Source organism: Lampris incognitus, chromosome 10 (assembly GCF_029633865.1).
Source record: "Lampris incognitus isolate fLamInc1 chromosome 10, fLamInc1.hap2, whole genome shotgun sequence".
NCBI classification, from domain to species: domain Eukaryota; kingdom Metazoa; phylum Chordata; class Actinopteri; order Lampriformes; family Lampridae; genus Lampris; species Lampris incognitus.
The window spans coordinates 56311387-56330635 of record NC_079220.1 but is presented as its reverse complement, the minus strand read 5'-3'; the positions used below and the strand labels follow the sequence as shown (position 1 = coordinate 56330635).

General features: G+C 48.2%; 2 protein-coding genes across 2 annotated transcripts in view; one reads left to right on the top strand and one right to left on the bottom strand.

Annotated features, from left to right (window-relative positions):
• LOC130119280 (trinucleotide repeat-containing gene 6C protein-like) overlaps positions 1-2258 on the top strand; it is a 79579-nt gene extending 77321 nt beyond the window's left edge. Inside the window, exons 20-22 of the mRNA XM_056287732.1 lie at positions 880-953; positions 1055-1194; positions 1852-2258. Of these exons, the coding sequence (XP_056143707.1) occupies positions 880-953; positions 1055-1194; positions 1852-2251 (614 nt within the window). The 3' untranslated portion in view covers positions 2252-2258. The remainder of the gene's footprint in view (positions 1-879; positions 954-1054; positions 1195-1851) is intronic.
• Positions 2259-11396: 9138 nt separating this feature from the next.
• LOC130119885 (uncharacterized) lies at positions 11397-15990 on the bottom strand. Its single transcript, XM_056288477.1, has 4 exons — positions 15942-15990; positions 14296-14652; positions 13988-14091; positions 11397-11630 (listed from the first exon to the last, which is right to left on the bottom strand). Exons 1-4 carry the CDS (start codon positions 15988-15990, stop codon positions 11397-11399), a joined length of 744 nt encoding a protein of 247 aa, XP_056144452.1.
• Positions 15991-19249: the final 3259 nt, after the last annotated feature.

The window sequence follows — 19249 nt, the reverse complement described above, 5'->3', positions numbered from 1 at the left end:
TAAGCCTCAACCAGCAGTCTCGAGGGAGTAAATAACACATGAGAGCGGGTATTAAAATAAAAAAAGTCCCTAAAAAGTCGTGCAAATAAGCAGAACTGCAGGTTGGCATATTCAGCATGGTAGAGCTCTAGACATTCCTTAAGCAGGGTGAGAGGGAATTCTTGTGTAAAGGTGTGGTTTTAGCTTTTGGTTTGTATGATTCTAGTGACTTCTGACAGAGATGATGTTATTGTCCGTTTCATTACATACACAGCCATACGCACCCAACTGTAAACTATGCAGGGGTGACACCACCCCACGATAATAATAATGATAATAATCATCATTACACTTATATAGCACTTGTGTCTGGATTACCTATAATAGTCACCATTATAATCCAGCATTTGATTCTTGGTAAATAAAAAAGATTCATACTTTGTATAAAAATGACGACCCTGTTGTGGCTATACACATCCTCCTGGTGTTAGCTGCTTCACGTAAACCCCACCTTGACACCACCCACCAACTTTCAGCTGTTGTGCAGTTTTCATATGCATACGTTTCAACCAGTCCCGTTAGTAATGGTGTGTGATTGAGACCCGCTATCAGCAGATTTTCTTCATGCAGCTATTCTACAAATTTCTGTTTAAGATGCTTATTATTGCCTTTATATTTTATTTCCATAGATGTTGTTAGACTCAGAAACAAAAATACTCATCTAAATGTTCTTAAACACTCTTAATCTGCCTGCTTCTACCGTGCAGTCTTGCCTGTGTCCTTTGTGCGAACAACACAGCAACTGGAATTGCTAGTACGTGCAAACTTACTTGTCAACAAATGAAACTTGAACCTTAATTTAGGCGTCTCTCTCTTCCATTTGCTTTGTGTCTCATACAGCAGGTACCACGTGGAGTACAGACAGCTCCACCAGGACCAGTAGCTGGCTGGTCCTGAGGAACCTCACTCCACAGGTGCGGGTTACCAGTCAAGCTTCTACCGCCTTCATTTCTCCATCAGTTTCAAAATCAGCACCTTGTACTTAGTCACCTTAACATGTCTTTGTGTGATCCAGATTGACGGTTCAACTCTGCGGACACTGTGCATGCAGCATGGTCCCCTCATCACATTCCACCTCAACCTGACCCAGGGCAACGCCGTGGTGCGCTACAGCTCCAAGGACGAGGCCGCTAAGGCCCAGAAGTCCCTGCACATGTACGTCTCCCTAGGAATCAGTGTGTACTCAGTGTGTAGTCAGTGTGTAGCTAGTGTGTAGTCAGTGTGTAGTCAGTGTGTAGCCAGTGTGTAGTCAGGCTGTACCTCATGGATGCCGATTTCAAATCCTGTCTGTGTTTTTATGTGTAAAATTGTGATAATCTACACACGTTGTGTATTACTTGAGGTGGAGTTTTGTAAGCCAGGGCTCGCCTACCGCCACGCACAAAATGTTCGCCGTGTAAAAAATACTCGACAACGACACGTCCCACCTGACATATTTCTTAAAGGTGCCGTGAAGGCAGTTTAGACAAGTGCCCTTGGGCAATTCTAGCTGGTTTAAGAAATACGAACAACCCAGGAAGTTGTTTCCCCCCTACTTCCTGCAGAGTGCTGGTTCTGCTGTGCTAACACACAGTGTGGAGGTACGTAGGTCTGACTGTGGGAGACCACCCGCTCAGCGGTGTGCTGGACAGTAACAGATAAATGGAGGTGGGGGAGTCTTTTACATTGCTCCAGTCACAGTTCAGCAGCCCCTGCTGGTAGTTATTTGTTCACTTGTGCTTCAGGACATTAGAAATCTTACACATAGGACACAACTGATTGTGTTTTTGTTTTTTGTTTTGTGTGTGTGTGTGTGTGTGTGTGTGTGGCCAGGTGCGTGCTGGGGAACACCACCATCCTGGCAGAGTTTGCTGGGGAGGAAGAAGTGAACCGCTTCTTTGCACAGGGCCAGTCACTAGGGGGAACCACCAGCTGGCAGGCCAATCCAGGCACCAATCAAACCAGAATGGGCGGAAGCGGGCCCGGAGCCTCTCACCCAATCAGCCACTCAGCCCACTGGAACAACAACAACAGCAGCAGCAACAGCGGCGGCAGCGGCGGCGGCCTAAGTGCGGGTGGAGCCAAGACAGGTGGAGATCTGCTGTGGGGCGGCGTGCAGCAGTATTCCAGCCTGTGGGGACCTCCCAACACCGAGGAGGGACAGGTCATGGGGAGTCCCACCCCAATCAATACACTGCTGCCTGGGGACCTCTTGAGCGGGGAGTCCATGTAGGACGGCGGCGCCCCGCCCCAGCCAACCCCCAACAGGAGCAAAAACCTAACAAATCAATGTGGAGATAATCATACGAGTGGAGCAGTGGAGAGGGAGAGACAGAGGAGGCCGAGGCTGATGATGTTCGCCTTCTCGACTCCCTCTCTCTCTCTTTTTTTTTTAAAAATCGTCGTTGCAGTTGGATTTCTTTGGTGAATCTCAGTAAGAGGTGAAAGTGTTAGGCTTTTGCTTTCAGGAGTGCAGGAGGAAGTCTTTGACTTGGCAAATGAAAGAGACTTTTTATGGAACTTAACTTTGAGAACTACTCTGTATGAAATGTGTATTTTGATCAAACTGACACCACATTGAGCTGCCATCTTTAAACTTTTTGTCATCCCTCTCCGCCCTGAGCGGCCATCATTCAGCACCTCAGAGAACCATTGTAAACGCATCATTCCGAAAGCGAACAACCTCCCTCACCCCTCCTTCCCTCCAAAATCAGAATGGTTGCAGAACTATCTGCTGGTCCGGACTTGACGCTTGTTTCTCTCAGCACTAAATACTAGCCTTAACCTCCCTCCAGCCCCGCTGTCCTCACTCGATCTGTACTTCATGAAAGATGGATACTGAGACTTGCACACCCTCATTTCTGAGCCAGCGAAACGTGAGGGGAGAGTGCATGCTGCTGCAGCTTCATGCAAGAAACCACAGCGCCCCCCCCCCTCCCCACCCGAGCACATTTCCCCAGCAGTTTCAGCCCCCGCGCCACGCTTAAAGGGAATGATGCAGCTCTCTTCGCCTTGTTCAAGCCATTTATTTTTGTAGTGTTTTCCTTTTTTCTTCTTAAACCATCGCAAACAAAGCTGAGAGACGCTATTCTTCAGACGTGTCTTCTTATCTTCGCAGGGGGACGGTCTTGTCGCATTTACCTTGTGTGTGTGTGCGGTGGCTGACGGCGCTGACCACTGCTTTTCTCATGGGACTATAAGAGAAAGGCCTCTGATGCACCTCGACTCGCCTGCGGGCGACATGCAGTCTGATTTTGGTCTCGGACCCTCTTCGCTGACCCTGTGGAAGACCTCGAGTTTGAAAGTGTGTCCCATAGGCGTATAGTTTATACTGACATCCTACCTACCCCCCCCCCCGACCCCTAAAAAGATATTAAATGATTTCTTTGAAACGATGTGCAATATAAGCCACAGACTCAACCGTCCAAGTACTGAGGCCAACACACAGCCGGCAGGTTTCCGAACAGCCCCGACTTCTCTCAGGGGAGGAGACCAATACGAAACGGCTCAACTGCAAGAACTGTACACCCAGCAGTGCCCCCCCCCCCCCATCTTCCAGCTTTCCCCTGCCACCTCCCATCTCTGTTAGCGTGTGAGCAGAGGAGGGAAGCCTGTCAGCCCAGACCGCGCTTCAGCCCGAGACACAGCACTTCCCCGAACAGCCCACTTTCCACGCCCACACTAGAGACCGGTTCGGAGGGCGGAAGGAAGCGGGGATGTGCGAGAGGGAGTGGATTCGGGGAGTGGGCATCATACCAAAACCAGAGGTGTTTGTTTCCTTGTAAACGAGGAAGCCAGATGCGTTCTTTATTTCCCCCCCCCCCCCCACGTTTGTATTGGTACAGAAAGGATGGGACAGAGATGCTGGTTTCTTGTCATGTGGTTTATCGAAGCACTTAGCAGGAGCGTCACGGCTCGACACCTTAAACGCCAGCAAACGGGAGGAGGAGGGGGCGCAGCACTGGCAAAACACACAAAACAAGCAAAAACAAAAAGCAATCTACTCGGTGGCTTCTCTGAACTTTTATTTTTGGACTTTTTATGGATGTGAATTTTTTTGCTCTTTAAATCCTTCCCTCAAGCCAGCGGGACCAGGAAGGATGTCAAAAACGGTAGCAAGCAAATGGAGGAACCGACAAAAAAATAAAATAAAATAATAAAAAAATAAAAATAAAAAAGGATGGCGGCGTGACAGGGCGAACCCTGAAGCACTCGCACTTGCCCTCTTGTGATATTTAAGTAAATTGCATCACTGTTAAGGACTCTGAAATCTTCAGGCTGGTGTCTGGAGATGCTGGACGCAGTCGTGTTCTGTCAGTCCAGCAGGGAGGACCATGGCCATCTCTTCCTCTCTGTCTTCGCTCTTTTCGGAGGCCCTGCCAACCTGTGTGACAGTGTGGCCACTGAGTGCCTGCCTGCTGCGGGAGCACCGGTCCCTGCAGCAGCTCTCGCCCCACCCCACCCCACCCAAGCCCGGCCCCCTCCCTCCCTCCCTCCTCGGGGATCCGCCGACTGCCCCCCCTCCCCTCCACCCTCCCTGAGCCACCCAAGGCAAGAGCAGCTCCAACAGAAACTGGTCCACCCGTTTCAAAGCTACTACGACGACTACGTCCGAGTCTGTCCTCAGCAGCAGCCTCCACTTCTGCCCCACCCGCGGCCCCTCTTGTCACGCAAGGATCACTTTAGCCAGAGATGGAGCTGTTTAGTGTGTTTTTTGGTTGGTTTTTTTTGTTAGTGCCCTCTCTTGGAATTGTAAACGGGGTCTTGGTTTTGTGTCCGCTGTTGTTGGCTTCGCTGCTCCTGCTCACAGCAGTGGTGACGTAGTTCATGTTTTGTTGTTTGCTGGTCATCATTTTACGGTTTGTTAAAGGACCATTCTGGTTTTTCACGAGCCGGGTTATGTTCTTGTAGTTTTTGCCATCGTGCACATCGGTCGTTGTCTCACTTTTCTCACGGGCTTCGTTAAGGAGATGACGGACGGGGGACCACCGCGGGGACACTACCCTACCACGGCGTCGTATGGGGCAACCAAATACAAGTCTTAAACCTGTCCTTTCAACAACAAAACTAACGCTAGTGCCTCAGACTGTGTACATGATCTTTTTCTCCTATTATCTTTGACTTGTCAATTGCACTGGCCAAGTAGTTGATCAGCGGTTACTACTACCTACGCTAAGTTAGATGTCGTTCCTGCTAGTTGAACCACGAAGTAGCTCAGCATTGTTGATCATATTGGACATTTCGGGTAATAACTTTTAACTTGCACTTTCGCTTCCACTTTCAAATGTGTGGTTTAGAATAATTAGGTGAAATTGGACTTGTTGGAACGTGTCCGACGCTCGTGCGCCGCAAAAATCCCCAATGAAGACGCTGAGTAAAATATCCTAACCGACACGCTCGATGGCAAAAACTACAGAAATAAGACCCAGTTTGTCAGAAACAGAACAGAGTTGTCCCTGAAGAGGTGGGCTTTAGCCACAGTCTGTTGGGAGGCGGGGGGAGGAGAGGGTAGGCTAATGCTGTGGCTCTCAGCATGCAGGGGATGGTTCTATACTTGAGGTGGGCTCCTAGAGGTATTACAATGAGACCCTAAGGGGGGAGGGGGAGGGGCTTGAATAGTCAGGTCAGGTGGGAGGAATTGTATAGTTGAAGGTATCCGAGCTGTCCAGCCAACCTCCTTTCTATTGCTCCTGCCCCCCCCCCCCAACACACACACATCCTTTAGTCTCAATGGGCCTCACTCACACTGGTGCTTTATTTTTTAACTCTGGGAGCACTTAGTTACAGTTAGAACCACCTCAGCTGATCGCAGCCCTCCATTTCTATGCAAAGACTAGGAGGAGCGCGTTCACAGCCATCTGTAATAACAACCCCCCCCCCCCAAAAAAAAAAACCTCACCATCTCCATATCTGCCAGGCTACTCGACCAATATTAACCATCCAGCTATACTGGCACCAGGATGACCTGTAGGCGACTCTTTGGAGAGAGCCTCTGTGACTCCTCCATCTCATACTGCTAACACGTCACCAGGGGGAGCACTAGCTTACGTGCAGCTTTTCATGGGTTTTATTGCCACTTATGGGGAGAGATGCTGGATGACACTACATGACCTGCTGTAGGCCTGATCTGTTAGGGAACGCAGGCAGTTCTTCTCACGTGCCAACTGGACTACAAATATCTACTTCCACCTTGCCATATCCTGTTTATGTTTAGGGGACTGAGACTATTTCCTGTATTACTGCAGTGGCCTACACCACAAGCTCCAGCCAGCCGAGATTTGAGGAGTGCGGAGGTTACACGGGGGGGCAGGACAGAGAGATGGTGCTGGTCTTATCAACAGCGGGAGACGAGGAGTAGTGGAGAGCCGGGTCACAGGTTAGGCTTGTTTCAGTGTGTCTTTGTCCACTGTTAATGGGTCACATCGGGTACTTTTTTTTTTAAAAACCAAAAACATTATCTCTTTCTTTATCCTGAAGGTTTTCATAAAAGCTTAAAACTACAAAAAAAAAGTCCTAAAGTGTGGTTAAGCTGTGCACTCCAAGGCCGCGATGCCGGTTCTCTTTCTCTTTAAGCCGCCTTCTTCTCGCCCCACTTGGGCTCAGACTCTGTGGGCTGTTTTTTGTTGTTGTTTTGTGTGTGGGTTTTTTTTTGTGAGGGAGGTGAAGCTGTAATCATTGGTGTTCATTTCTGATCTCCAGCCTGAAGGGGGAGCCAGCCACATGACTTTCTCAGAAGTGGCTTTGGGGTCAGGGTCCAAGCAGGGGGCCCGCTGTATCGGCAAACACAGGGACACACCTCAAGTCTGGTACCAAGTCTTAAAACCAATCATGGATTCGCTTTCTTCCAGAGTCTCTTAAGACGTGTGACATTCAACAGAACAGTCGCTGTCGCCTGTTTTCAGCGGTTCCTGTGGGTTGTCCTGAAAAACCTGCATCTACTCCACACTGGACTTGAAGGAAGGGACTGGTGGACAAGTGGGAGTGTTGCGGCGCGGGTGGATTGTACGAGTGGGTAGACGTTCACGTCTCAAGATGCGCCCGAGAATTGTTTTTTGCGCAGCACCAGCACTGAGAGACCGTCCCACTCACCGCCGCCGGGCGCCACTCGGATCTACCTGTCATGGACATCGAGTGTTAGAGATGAGAGGCGCTCCCTTTTTCTTTTTTTTTTAAATCACGTGGACACAAAGGCAACTGGAGTTCTAGCGAAATGTTTCTGAGTCCCGGATCAGTGGAGCATCCGGACCAGCGGAGCATCCGGATCAGCGGAGCATCTGGGGCTGGGACCCCACAAAGAGTTGAAATCAACAAATCATCTTTTTTTTTAAAAAAAAGGAAAAAAAAAAGGCCTGGGTTGAATATGCACATGCTAGCTCATATACACGTGCACCGCGCGTGTGCGTAGCGGGTGTGCGTGTGTGTGTATGGCTAGAGCTCTCTTTCCACTTGGCCCGAGTCCTCTTCCCCGGCTTCAGCCCTGTCGCATCCCTCTCAACATTATATTTCCCTGACAAAAAGATCATAAACATATCAGAATTATACGAAATAACAAAGACAAATACTTGAATCAAAAGATGCGCCAATAATGTAATGTGAACACCTTTTGTAGTGGTTTTACTCTCATACACTTCAGAGATTTTGATGGCGTTGGTGCAGACCAACTACATGTGTGTGTGTGTGTGTGTGTGTGTGTGTGTGTGTGTGTGTGGCGGCAGCAGCAGCAGCAGCAGCAGCAGCAGCAGAGACGAGCGAGGCGCCCGGCTGGCCGGGTGGCCGGGTGGCCGGCCGGCCGGCCGGCTGGGCGGGCGGGCGGGCTTCTGTTGTGAGTGTTTGCACAAGGTTGTTGCGTGTGCTGTATGTCGTGTGAGTGAATGTGCCGAGCGCCAGGTGAAGAATATGAATGCGAGGCTCCGACAGTCGTGAGCCGGTGATGAAGGCGGACGAGTTTCCGCTCTGTGTTTCTTTTCAGTTCAGTATATTGTTTTGGTTTTTGTTTTGTTTTTTACCGTCTGTTTTTTGTTTTCTCTCGTCAAAGGTATATTGATGTTTGTTGTTAGCCTCTAGCGTTGCACTGAGTGTCGCCTCGCCCCTCATCCAGCTACTCGAAACAACACGACACAAGTACAGAGGGGCGGCGGGGGCAGTTCACGTGTTAATGTTTACTCAAGGACTAAAATAAGTGTGTTTTTAATCTGTAATATGTTTATCTACCTTAGTGGCTTTCATTGTGGAATAATCCCAGAAACGTGGATTATCATTGAGTATTGCACCATTTTTCAGATTATAAACCTAAAATACAGAAAAGTTGAAAAAAAAAATTCAAATAGATTACAAAAAAGAAAAAAAAAAGGAAGAAAAATAAAGTATTTTGCAGACCTGTGGCCATAGATCATAGATGGGTGTAGAGGACGGAGCGCTCTCCAAGTGTGGTGGGCGGAGAGAGTGAAGGACAAGACGTCAGACTGAGCCTGGGCTTCCAGGGCTCGCCTCAGAGGTGCCTACCTTTCTGTTTGTTTTTTTAAAGCTTTCATTTTGTTACACCTGTGTTCAATGCTCTCCTGTTGTCTTCTTTCTGTCTGTTTGTTTGTTTGTTTCCTGCGAGGCCACCGACAGTTTACAAAACACTTTTGTTTTTTTCTGGAGTTGAAAAAGGAATTTTAACCGCAGGAATGTTGGAAAAACAAAAAAGGACAAATGCTTCCATTTCAAAAGGTTTGACACACAACACTTGGCAGAATGAAGACTTCTCGTGCTACTTTCAGAACTCTGGGATCGAACAGCGTCGTCGCGTTCTGTTTGACCTTTGACTTCTTTGCTCTGTCGAGTTTGATTTCATGGACTATTTGAAGCCTGTACGTTTTATGTTGAATATATATATATTTTTTTTTTTCTTTGAAAAAGAAACCATAATTGCTCACTATCTTGCACACACATGAAAAAGTGGATCTTGTCTCAGGAAGGCCCGGGTTCCAGAGTACCAACTCCACGCCATTTTAATGTACGTTTTTACGTTGAGTAAGAAAAAAAAAAAGAAAAAAAGGATGATTTAAAGAAAAGAAGAAAAAAAAAACAACAAAAAAAACAAACAAACAATTCTAAGCACTGAAAGTTATGGATTTCAGAAGAAGAGAAAATACCTTTTTGTTTCTAAATCCGTAGCAGTTACATATTAACCAAATAATGGACTTTAAATGAAAATGGAGTGCTTTATATATGAAATCTATATATTAAAATCGCTTTACATTTAAAAACAAAAGTGGTAAATGATTTTGATTGTTAGAAACAAACAAAAAAAAAAGACGGTGAATAATAACATGCAAAATGCTGTATGTTTGAATCTTTATTGTATTTTCGTAATATGAGGTCCCGTCCTGACTGAATCAGGAACATTGTGCATTACTTTTACTTTTCTTCTCATTCTCTCTCATGGCGGGTATCAAACTAGCAGAAAAAAAAGGAGTTTCTCGCGTTTATTTGAGCGGTGTTTTGAAAAAACATGAGCTGGTTGTAAAGGATCATGAATCTATGCACAAGTGTTTTGGGGGGTGGGGGTGCACGGGAACGGCGGGTGGGGGTGGACTTGGTAGCCTGCTCTTAATCTGCTCCGCTGCAGGGGTTTATGGGATCCAATCTTGTTTGTTTTGGTGGGGGTGGGGGCAGGGGGTGGGGTGGGGTGGGGTGGGGTGGGTGCAGCCAGACCAGTATCAGAGCCCCAAGTGTCAGAGCCCCGACACTGGTCTGCCCTCCCAAACGTGCGCGCACACACATACACACACACACACAGACACACACACACACACACACAAACACACACACACAGACAGACAGACAGACACACACACACACACACACACACTTCCTTCCCCCAACTCAGATTGATCTAGCGTTACATCACCATGCTGTGTATTCCTAAAACCAATGAGCGTCTCACTCTTAGCACTGTGGGAGCCCAGTCCGTCACCCCGGAGGGTGATCCGTGTGTGGATCTGTGTGTTGTTTTGTTTCTTCCTCTCTTCAGTTGTTTAGGATTTTCGTTGAGGCGTGGGAGGGTTAGGGGATATGGGATTAGGGCTGCCTTTCTTTTTTTTGTTTTGTTTTGGAAATGTTAAGGAAAAATGTCTGTACTGAGATTCAGTGGCTTGTAATGTTTTATTTTTCTCTCTGTATATCTCTCTCTCCTCATAGAATGTGATTGTTAAATGACATGCAACGAAAAAACATGTTTTCATGAACTATGGAGCTTCTTTCAAATATTAATAAAACTACAGTTTTTTTCTTGGCTGTTAAAAAGGTGTTGCGAGTTATTGGTGGGGGGGGGCTGTTTTTACCCCCCCCCCCCACGTGTCATTAAACTAAAGGATCTTGTGGTTGGAGGTCTGGGGCCTCGGGGCGCTGACGTAGTCTGCAGGCTTTGCGGACGGGCCACACCTTTCCATAGTCCGGTCGTACCGACGCGCACCCGGACGCCTACATTTCCCACAATCTTTGCGCGTCCCATTTCCGTTTCCGCCGGAAGTCACCGACTAAACATGGCGCTGTCCGCGGATACGGTTGTTGGTTTTGTTATTTTAGAAATATTTTCGTCACGTTTCAGTTTGACAAAAAAGTAGAAGAGCGAGAAGAGCGGGGTAACTCGTTCCATGCCGGAAATGTACAAACGGAATAAAACAAGATAGAAAAAAAAAACAATACGGCCGTGTCGGAAAGAAAAACCCGGCGGAGCGGAAGTGGGACGTTGGGCCGCTTGGGGAAGCGGGGGGGGGTATGGGGGGTTAGAGGGGGGGGGTCGGCATGCTGGGGAGGGATATGACGAGTAGGGACGAGGAAGGACATCCTCCCGTTGCAGCTGGAAAGGCGCTATACAACGCTACTTGATCGATATAAAAGTTGATAAAGCCACGAAGAAGAAACTAAAGCGGGTTTCCGGTTGCCACACGAAATGCGTGTCGATGTGAAACAGTTCCGTGCCGAGCCGTGTTTTGTGTGACACCGGTACGCCAACGCTGGGGTCCGCTATTGCGTCACGTTAGCCCGGAGTACGGTCCGCGTGGGCGTCCGGGTACCGTAGCGGTCTATTCCGCTGCCTACCACCACGGGGATCGGCGGTTCGAGTCCCCGCGTCACCTCCGGCTTGGTCGGGCGTCCCTACAGACACAGTTGGCCGTGTGTGCGGGTGGGAAACCGGATGTGAAGAGTAGGGTAATTGGCCAAGTATAATTGGGGGGAAAGGGGGGGGGGCGGTCCCTGTATGGTACGTCAGGACTATGAATGGGCCTCAAGTCCCACACAAAACACGTGAGTATGTCTGCTGTCCGTTGTCTAACAGAAACAAGGCTCCATTCCAGTCTAACTCGTCTCCACTCGGCTGCGTGAGTCCGTCAGTGAGTCTGGTCGAGTCCCGTCGGACTCTGGACGACCTGCCGCGGGCAGGCGTAGTGGTTGTCCTGTGCTTGCCGGACATTGGGGTTCGCGTACAGGGGGAAGTCCGCTTCCTCCCGGTGCGAAGGGTCGCCGTGGTTATTCTGGGAACTTCCGGTGAGCTGCTGCTTCCTGCTCATTTCCTCGTAGATGGGGACAGCGGGTTGTGGTTTGTGGCGCAGTCTCAACCTCGCCTGTGAAGTCGAGATCACTGTGGTGTCATGCGGGGTTTTACCTGAGAAGCGCCCTGCGCGTCTTAACTGAGCAACGAGGAGTTTTCCTGCTGATTTATTTCCTCCCCCCCTTTTTCTCCCCAGTTCTGTCGGCCGAGTACCCCGCTCTTCCGAGCCCTCCCGGTCGCTGCCCCGCCCCCTCTGCCGATCCGGGGAGGGCTGCAGACTACCACACGCCTCCTCCCATACATGTGGAGTCGCCAGCCGCTTCTTTTCACCTGACAGTGAGGAGTTTCACCAGGGGGGCGTAGCGCGTGGGAGGATCACGCTATTCCCCCCAGTTCCCCCTTCACCCTGAACATGCGCCCTGACTGGACCAGAGGAGGCGCTAGCGCAGCGACCAGGGCACACATCCGGCTTCCCACCCGCAGACACGGCCAATTTGTGTCTGTAGGGACGCCCGACCAAGCCGGAGGTAACGCGGGGATTCGAACCGGCGACCCCGGTGTTGGTAGGCAACGGAATAGACCGCTACGCCACCCGGACGCCCGCTGATTATTTCTCAGTCGTCCTTTTTAATTTTGATTCCTCTATATGGCTGTCATAAGCAGATCAAACCACCGAGAGGATATATATATATATATATATATATATATATATATATATATATATATATATATATATATATATATACACTACCGTTCAAAAGTTTGGGATCACCCAAACAATTTCGTGTTTTCCATGAAAAGTCACACTTATTCACCACCATATGTTGTGAAATGAATAGAAAATAGAGTCAAGACATTGACAAGGTTAGAAATAATGATTTGTATTTGAAATAAGATTTTTTTTACATCAAACTTTGCTTTCGTCAAAGAATCCTCCATTTGCAGCAATTACAGCATTGCAGACCTTTGGCATTCTAGCTGTTAATTTGTTGAGGTAATCTGGAGAAATTGCACCCCACGCTTCCAGAAGCAGCTCCCACAAGTTGGATTGGTTGGATGGGCACTTCTTTGAGCAGATTGAGTTTCTGGAGCATCACATTTGTGGGGTCAATTAAACGCTCAAAATGGCCAGAAAAAGAGAACTTTCATCTGAAACTCGACAGTCTATTCTTGTTCTTAGAAATGAAGGCTATTCCATGCGAGAAATTGCTAAGAAATTGAAGATTTCCTACACCGGTGTGTACTACTCCCTTCAGAGGACAGCACAAACAGGCTCTAACAGGTACTATTTAATGAAGATGCCAGTTGGGGACCTGTGAGGCGTCTGTTTCTCAAACTAGAGACTCTAATGTACTTATCTTCTTGCTCAGTTGTGCAACGCGGCCTCCCACTTCTTTTTCTACTCTGGTTAGAGCCTGTTTGTGCTGTCCTCTGAAGGGAGTAGTACACACCGGTGTAGGAAATCTTCAATTTCTTAGCAATTTCTCGCATGGAATAGCCTTCATTTCTAAGAACAAGAATAGACTGTCGAGTTTCAGATGAAAGTTCTCTTTTTCTGGCCATTTTGAGCGTTTAATTGACCCCACAAATGTGATGCTTCAGAAACTCAATCTGCTCAAAGAAGTGCCCATCCAACCAATCCAACTTGTGGGAGCTGCTTCTGGAAGCGTGGGGTGCAATTTCTCCAGATTACCTCAACAAATTAACAGCTAGAATGCCAAAGGTCTGCAATGCTGTAATTGCTGCAAATGGAGGATTCTTTGACGAAAGCAAAGTTTGATGTAAAAAAAATCTTATTTCAAATACAAATCATTATTTCTAACCTTGTCAATGTCTTGACTCTATTTTCTATTCATTTCACAACATATGGTGGTGAATAAGTGTGACTTTTCATGGAAAACACAAAATTGTTTGGGTGATCCCAAACTTTTGAACGGTAGTGTATATATATATATATATATATATATATATATATATATATATATATATATATATATAAAAAATAGATACCTCTACATCTCTCCTCATCTTCAAAACAAATGCACAAGCTGTCGGTGGATGAATGCAGATGTTTATGACAAGAGGCAACGCTTACATGAAATAGTCGTTCATCCACGAAACGCAACCGCTTTTGTCCACAGGGGGCGCACAGTCAACAAAAACCCCAAACTCCTCGTTGCACCTTTAAGAACTCAAATTCTTGCAGGTCATTCTGTCAGTTGTTGCGATAACTACATTTATACAGCACCTTATATTTATATACACATAGTCAAAGGAAAGCAGTAACGCTAAAAATAGAAATAAATAAGAACGGAGGATCAGAGTTGTGCTGCTGGTTGCAGAGATCGGCCTCTTATGAAGGCCCAACAGTAGTAAGATCTACAAGTTTCAAATGTTTGTTGGTGTGTTTGCATGACTTTTACTACTCACATATTGTATTGTAGCCAGCCAGATGAGGGCTAGCAGAAGTCCCACCGCTGTAAAGATGGCGTAGAGCAGAGAGGGGTACTTGGAGGAGCACTGGTCTAGCCTCCCTGTACCAATAACACAATAGTGAGACACACATACACTCCAGAAAACAGAAATAAACAAAGCATACAGTAATATGTCACCAAGGCTCAGCTGATGAGCACACGTCTGTCTCTGAAGTATCGGTGTGTTTGTTTGCATCAACAGAGGCGCTCGGTTGGAACTGCAGGAGTGCGTAAGCGGTGCTGTTTTGTGTTTCGACCACCCACCTGTCCCGTCGACGAGCAAGAGCACCTGCGGGCTGCAGGGGCCCATTTGGTCAGAACTGTTCTCCACTTTGTAGGTGAGCTCCCAGGTGTAGAGCCCAGTGTCTGCATTACGTAAGCCAGATAGAGTCACGTTGACCCGGGGGGAGTCCAGTCTCCCAGAGACCTCCGCACGACCCCGGTGTTCCGAGTTGACTCTGAGTTTGCTGCCCTCTGCCATGGACAGCAGGGTCACCTGGCTGTGGAAGCCATTGTGGTAGAGGTGAAAGCCCGTTGGGATGCCGCCGGCCTGCCCAGTTGAACAGGAGAGCGCCACTGACTGGCCCTCTGCCCTACGAATGAAGACCACCTCTGCACAGGCTGCAGAGGGTACCAGTGAAAACATTCAGGTTTTAGACAAGTTGAATGAACACAGTAAGTGACCCGTCTTTTTAACTCGGCAACACAACACTTCAAGTTTTATGATGTTGTCTGAGGAAAAACTGTCTTCTACCGATACGAATGCCTCCACTGTGTAGACAATGCTGGGGTTCAAATCATGGCCAGTGTATACCAACGAGTCCTCCATAAAGCCACTCAGTGGGTTTTAAGCAAAACGCTGACACGTTGCTGTCAGCCATGCCACAGACACGTGCTTACACCGGACACGCCGGTCCAGTTGCCTTCACGACAGACAGGCCTGCCCAGCTTGCCGGCATTTTCAGCATCCCTGACCGCTGGCCCCTGAGTCAGCAGGGTTAACACGGCCTTAAACACACCGTACTGTCTACTGACGGACGCCACACAGACATCACCGCCCTGCCGAACAGGCCGGGTGCCACGTGACCTCGCGTGCAGCCACGGATTCTGGTCTAATAGAAATGTCGACGCGTCGTTGGCTCAAGTCCTCAAGCCACTCAAACAAAAAAAAACACCTTTCAGTCAGAATCCGAGGTGACGCTTTATAACCACACAAACGAAGCATTGGCTACGGATTAGTAACTACTGAAGTCATCATTTGTAAAGCAGGACATGCACCAGTGGTTAGTGAGTGTGTTAATAGATGTTTATAAATACTTATTAATACTGCGATGCATGATTAATTCATGCACAAATGTACATCTACTTAGTTCGTTAGTCGTGTGCTTACACTTTCTAAAGGATCTTATGATCCGTTACACTTCTGTGAGTCTCAAGGTGCTGTGGGCCTTTCAGTGTCATGTGTAAGTCCTAGACAGTCCTGACTTTACATGAGCTCACACAAAACAACTAACAACTACCTGAATTAATCATGAATTGCAGCATTAATAAGTATTTATAAAACATCTATTGACACACTCACTAACCAACGGTGCCTGTCCTGCTTTACCAATGATGAATTCAGTAGTTACTAATACTTAACCAACGCTTCATTTGTGTAGTTATTAAGTTATAGTTAGCGAATCCAATAGAATCGACCCTATAGTTGAGGGGAAAGTTATTACCCAGCTCTAGCTGCACCCCTGTCATCTCAGCTCTCCATAGAAAATGCTCTCTGCTCGCTGAATTCATGCAGCAACACTGTGAAACCAGTGGAATATAGCTGCTCAGCTGTATTATGAGTATTGCTTCCTATCTGTGTGCACGTTTTGGAATCTAGTTGTGAGGAAAACAGAGGTTTTACTCCTTACCTATAAGGACGTGAGTGAGGGAGAGTATGCATGTCAGCCTCGTCTTCATGGCCCTTTCAGTTATTCGTACAAATGCAACGACACACCAAAGCTTAAATCCTGGGGTGCCCCTCCTATTTCCTCTGCTCAGTTGTGGGGCCTGCTGGTTTGTGGCTCGTCTGTTGTTTCCCCACCTCTGAACAGGAAGATGACATCAAAGTCAACTGTCGACAACCTGGAGAGGATGTTGCCCGCTATTCACCGACATTTTACAACTGATTTTCATTTCCCATTTCAGGTATCACTCCCCGAGTGTCCCCCTTTACTCTGGAGGCGCTATACAGTATTCTAGGTCCCTGACCTTATCTCTTGTCCCTTATATTCTTCTAGGCCTTCCCCATTTGACAAGCAAACACACTGGTTTCGGAGCCTGGTGTGTGTTTAAAACTTCCACACAGGCAAAAATGTCTCGTAAACCAGGAGACCACCCCACAGTTTGTGAAAAACAACAAATCTTTCCCTGTGTCCTTATTCTTTCTCTTACTTATTTCTTCCTAAATTTGCGACAACTCTCCGTTTTTACAGGAAAGAAAAAGATGGTCCCAGACTCATTCTTTTAATTACGTCTTATTTTGTCCAAATGGCTTTGTTATGCTAAACTAGGACACTTATTTTCTTTCCCTCGTGGTGTTTCTCTATGTGTTTTAAACATTACATGTGAAACACATTCATTGCATGGTATGCCACAGTACAATTATATTTTCTCATACTTTTTAGTAGGGACTTTTCTCCTCCATCTCCCCCTCTCCATCCAATTTGCAAACAGACCGGGGTCCAGCAGAATTATTATAGAAAAGGTATTCTGCTTACCTTAGTTACAGAGCTCCTGCAATTTGGATGGAGAGTTGGCGACGGTTGGCTGTAGTCCCAGAGTGTGTCGAATTGTCCGTCGAGCCAGAATCCGGGTCACGGCACCAATTGTTGAGTCTTATCTTTTGCAAAAGACTCGCCCGGTTCTTTGATTCATTTCGACATAGGCAAATAAGAAGTCAGACGACTTCTTGCTGGTTCGTGTCATTTTATTTGGCACACAACAAATAGTTCACAGGTAATGCTGCAGCGCTGGAGACAAACCACCGGTGCAACCGGGAGTCGTCTGCCAAATAACAGAAACACATAGTGATATATACTAAAACAACAAGGCATGGTTCTTTTTCAGAGACAGGCGTGGTCTTCTTCTTCTTGGTTTCCTTTCGTCACTGTTGGTCCCGTTTCCCTCATGCTGTCTTGCAGGTGTAGCGCCTGTCCTAATCAGGTTTATGTGCATGGCGTTCCTGCTCCAAGGCCGTCCTAATGAGGTGGGCGCACATAGTGTTTCTACTCCAAGGCCGTCTCTATCAGGCCGGCGTACAATGTTCCTACTCTCAGGCCCAGCTCCTTTAGTCCCCAGCACCTCCCAAGGGGCAGGGAGCGCCCGACGGCGCCTCTGATGCCATCTGCTGGTAGACTGACAGCACGGCTCTGCACTTCCCCGGTCACTCATTCCCTCAGCTGTGCCCCATCTACAATCATCTCAGCTGTTCCCCATCTGCAATCCCTTCAACCCCCATAAGAACCTGGTCCTCTCCCTCTTCGTTTTCAGATGTTTTTATAGCATTCCTCTGACCTGTTGCGCAGAGCCGGCTCGCTTGCCAACCAACCTCCCCGGACTACCGCTTTGTTTTTGAAGTCGGACTACTTCCCGATTCCCCTTTGCCTTCGGACTGGTATTTTTGCTGGTAAGCGCACACTTACACAACATCCAACGCCCCATTCACACATTACACACACTTAGGATAATTTACACTAACACATAGCTAGACACATTATGCCTGTCACTACACATCGCATATTGACACACCCCACAAACAAAACTATCTCAGCACCATAGACATCCCGCATTTCTCTCTCCCTTTATTTTTCAGTAAACGTTACTATGTGTCCTCCGCCTCCCGAGTGGTCGTCTGGATCCTCCTGCACGACCCGTAACAGAAGATCTGGCCAAGATGGACCCAGCCCACTCGGAGACTCAACCCGGAGGAAAACAAGAGGACACGGTGCGCCGCGCCCTCTTCACGCAAGTCCAATCTCTCACAGCTCAGGCTGGGCAGCTCCGGGAGATGGTCACGGCCCACCAAGCTTTGCAAGACCAGGTACAGGAGCCCCGGTCTTTTCCGGACGAAATCCGCTCTTTGGTAATCCTGCAACTACAGACTATCGCCAACCAGACAGCCAGGTAGGCTCAGTTGAAGCAGATTATCCAGGAGCTCTCCGCACCGCTGCCTCCGCTCCACCCGTCGTCGCAGCCACTGCCACAGCTCCCGGCCCCGCTCCCCTGTCGGCCTCGTTCCATTGGGAGCCGTTCGTTGCCGCACCGGAGCGTTATGACGGCGACTGGGGGGGGGGGGGTGTGCTGTCGATACTTTCTGACCCAGTGAACCCTGGTGTTTGACTAACAACCCCTTTCCTATTCCACTGACCGCTCCCGCATCGCCTGTCTTGTGGGCTGTCTGAGGGGTTACGTGCTCATCTGGGGTAGCTCTGAACTGGAGAGGGAACGGCTTCTTGTGTCACGTACGAGGCTTTCACCACCGAGATGAAGAAAGTCTTCGATCACCCCGTCTGTGGCAAGGAGGTCGCCAAACGTCTCCTCACGCTCCGACGGGGCGCACGCAGCGTGACGGAGTTCGCCGTGGAATTTAGGACCCTCGCTACGCAAAGTGGGCAGAACAACGAGGCGCTCCAGGCAGCGTTTCCATGAGCTGGTATCTCGCGATTCACCCCGTGACCTCCAGTTACCTTCAACGGACTCAGACCCTGAGGTCACCAGCACCTCCCAACGGGCACGGCGCCTCTGCTGGCAGCACGGCTCTGCATTTCCCCTGTCCCTCATTGCCCCATCTACAACCCCTACAAGAATCTGGTCTTCTCTCTCCTCATTGCCAGATCTTCCCGTAGCATACCTCTGACCTGTTGCGCAGAGCCGACTAGCCTGCCAACCAACTACTCCTCGATTTGCCTTTGGACAGGTATTTTTGCTGCACAAGTAACACAACACCCCATTCACATATTACACACACAGGATAATTTACACTAACACGTAGCGAGACACATTACCGGAACATGTCTGTGAATGTTCTCATTCATCCAGGTCATGGTTATCCAAAGGAGCTGAATCAAGTGCAGCTGGACTTGGTGTGTATATATATATACACACACACCAAGTCCAGCTGCACTTGATTCAACTCATTTGGGTAGACACATTACCGCCTGTCACTATACATGGCATC

Coding starts and splice junctions, on each gene's coding strand:
- LOC130119885 (XM_056288477.1), bottom strand. CDS start 15,990: ATGAAGACGAGGCTGACATGCATACTCTCCCTCACTCACGTCCTTATA. Junction 14,653..15,941: donor CCTCACTCACGTCCTTATAG/GTAAGGAGTAAA, acceptor TACCCTCTGCAG/CCTGTGCAGAGGTGGTCTTC. Junction 11,631..13,987: donor GGCTGGCTACAATACAATAT/GTGAGTAGTAAA, acceptor TCGACTTCACAG/GCGAGGTTGAGACTGCGCCA.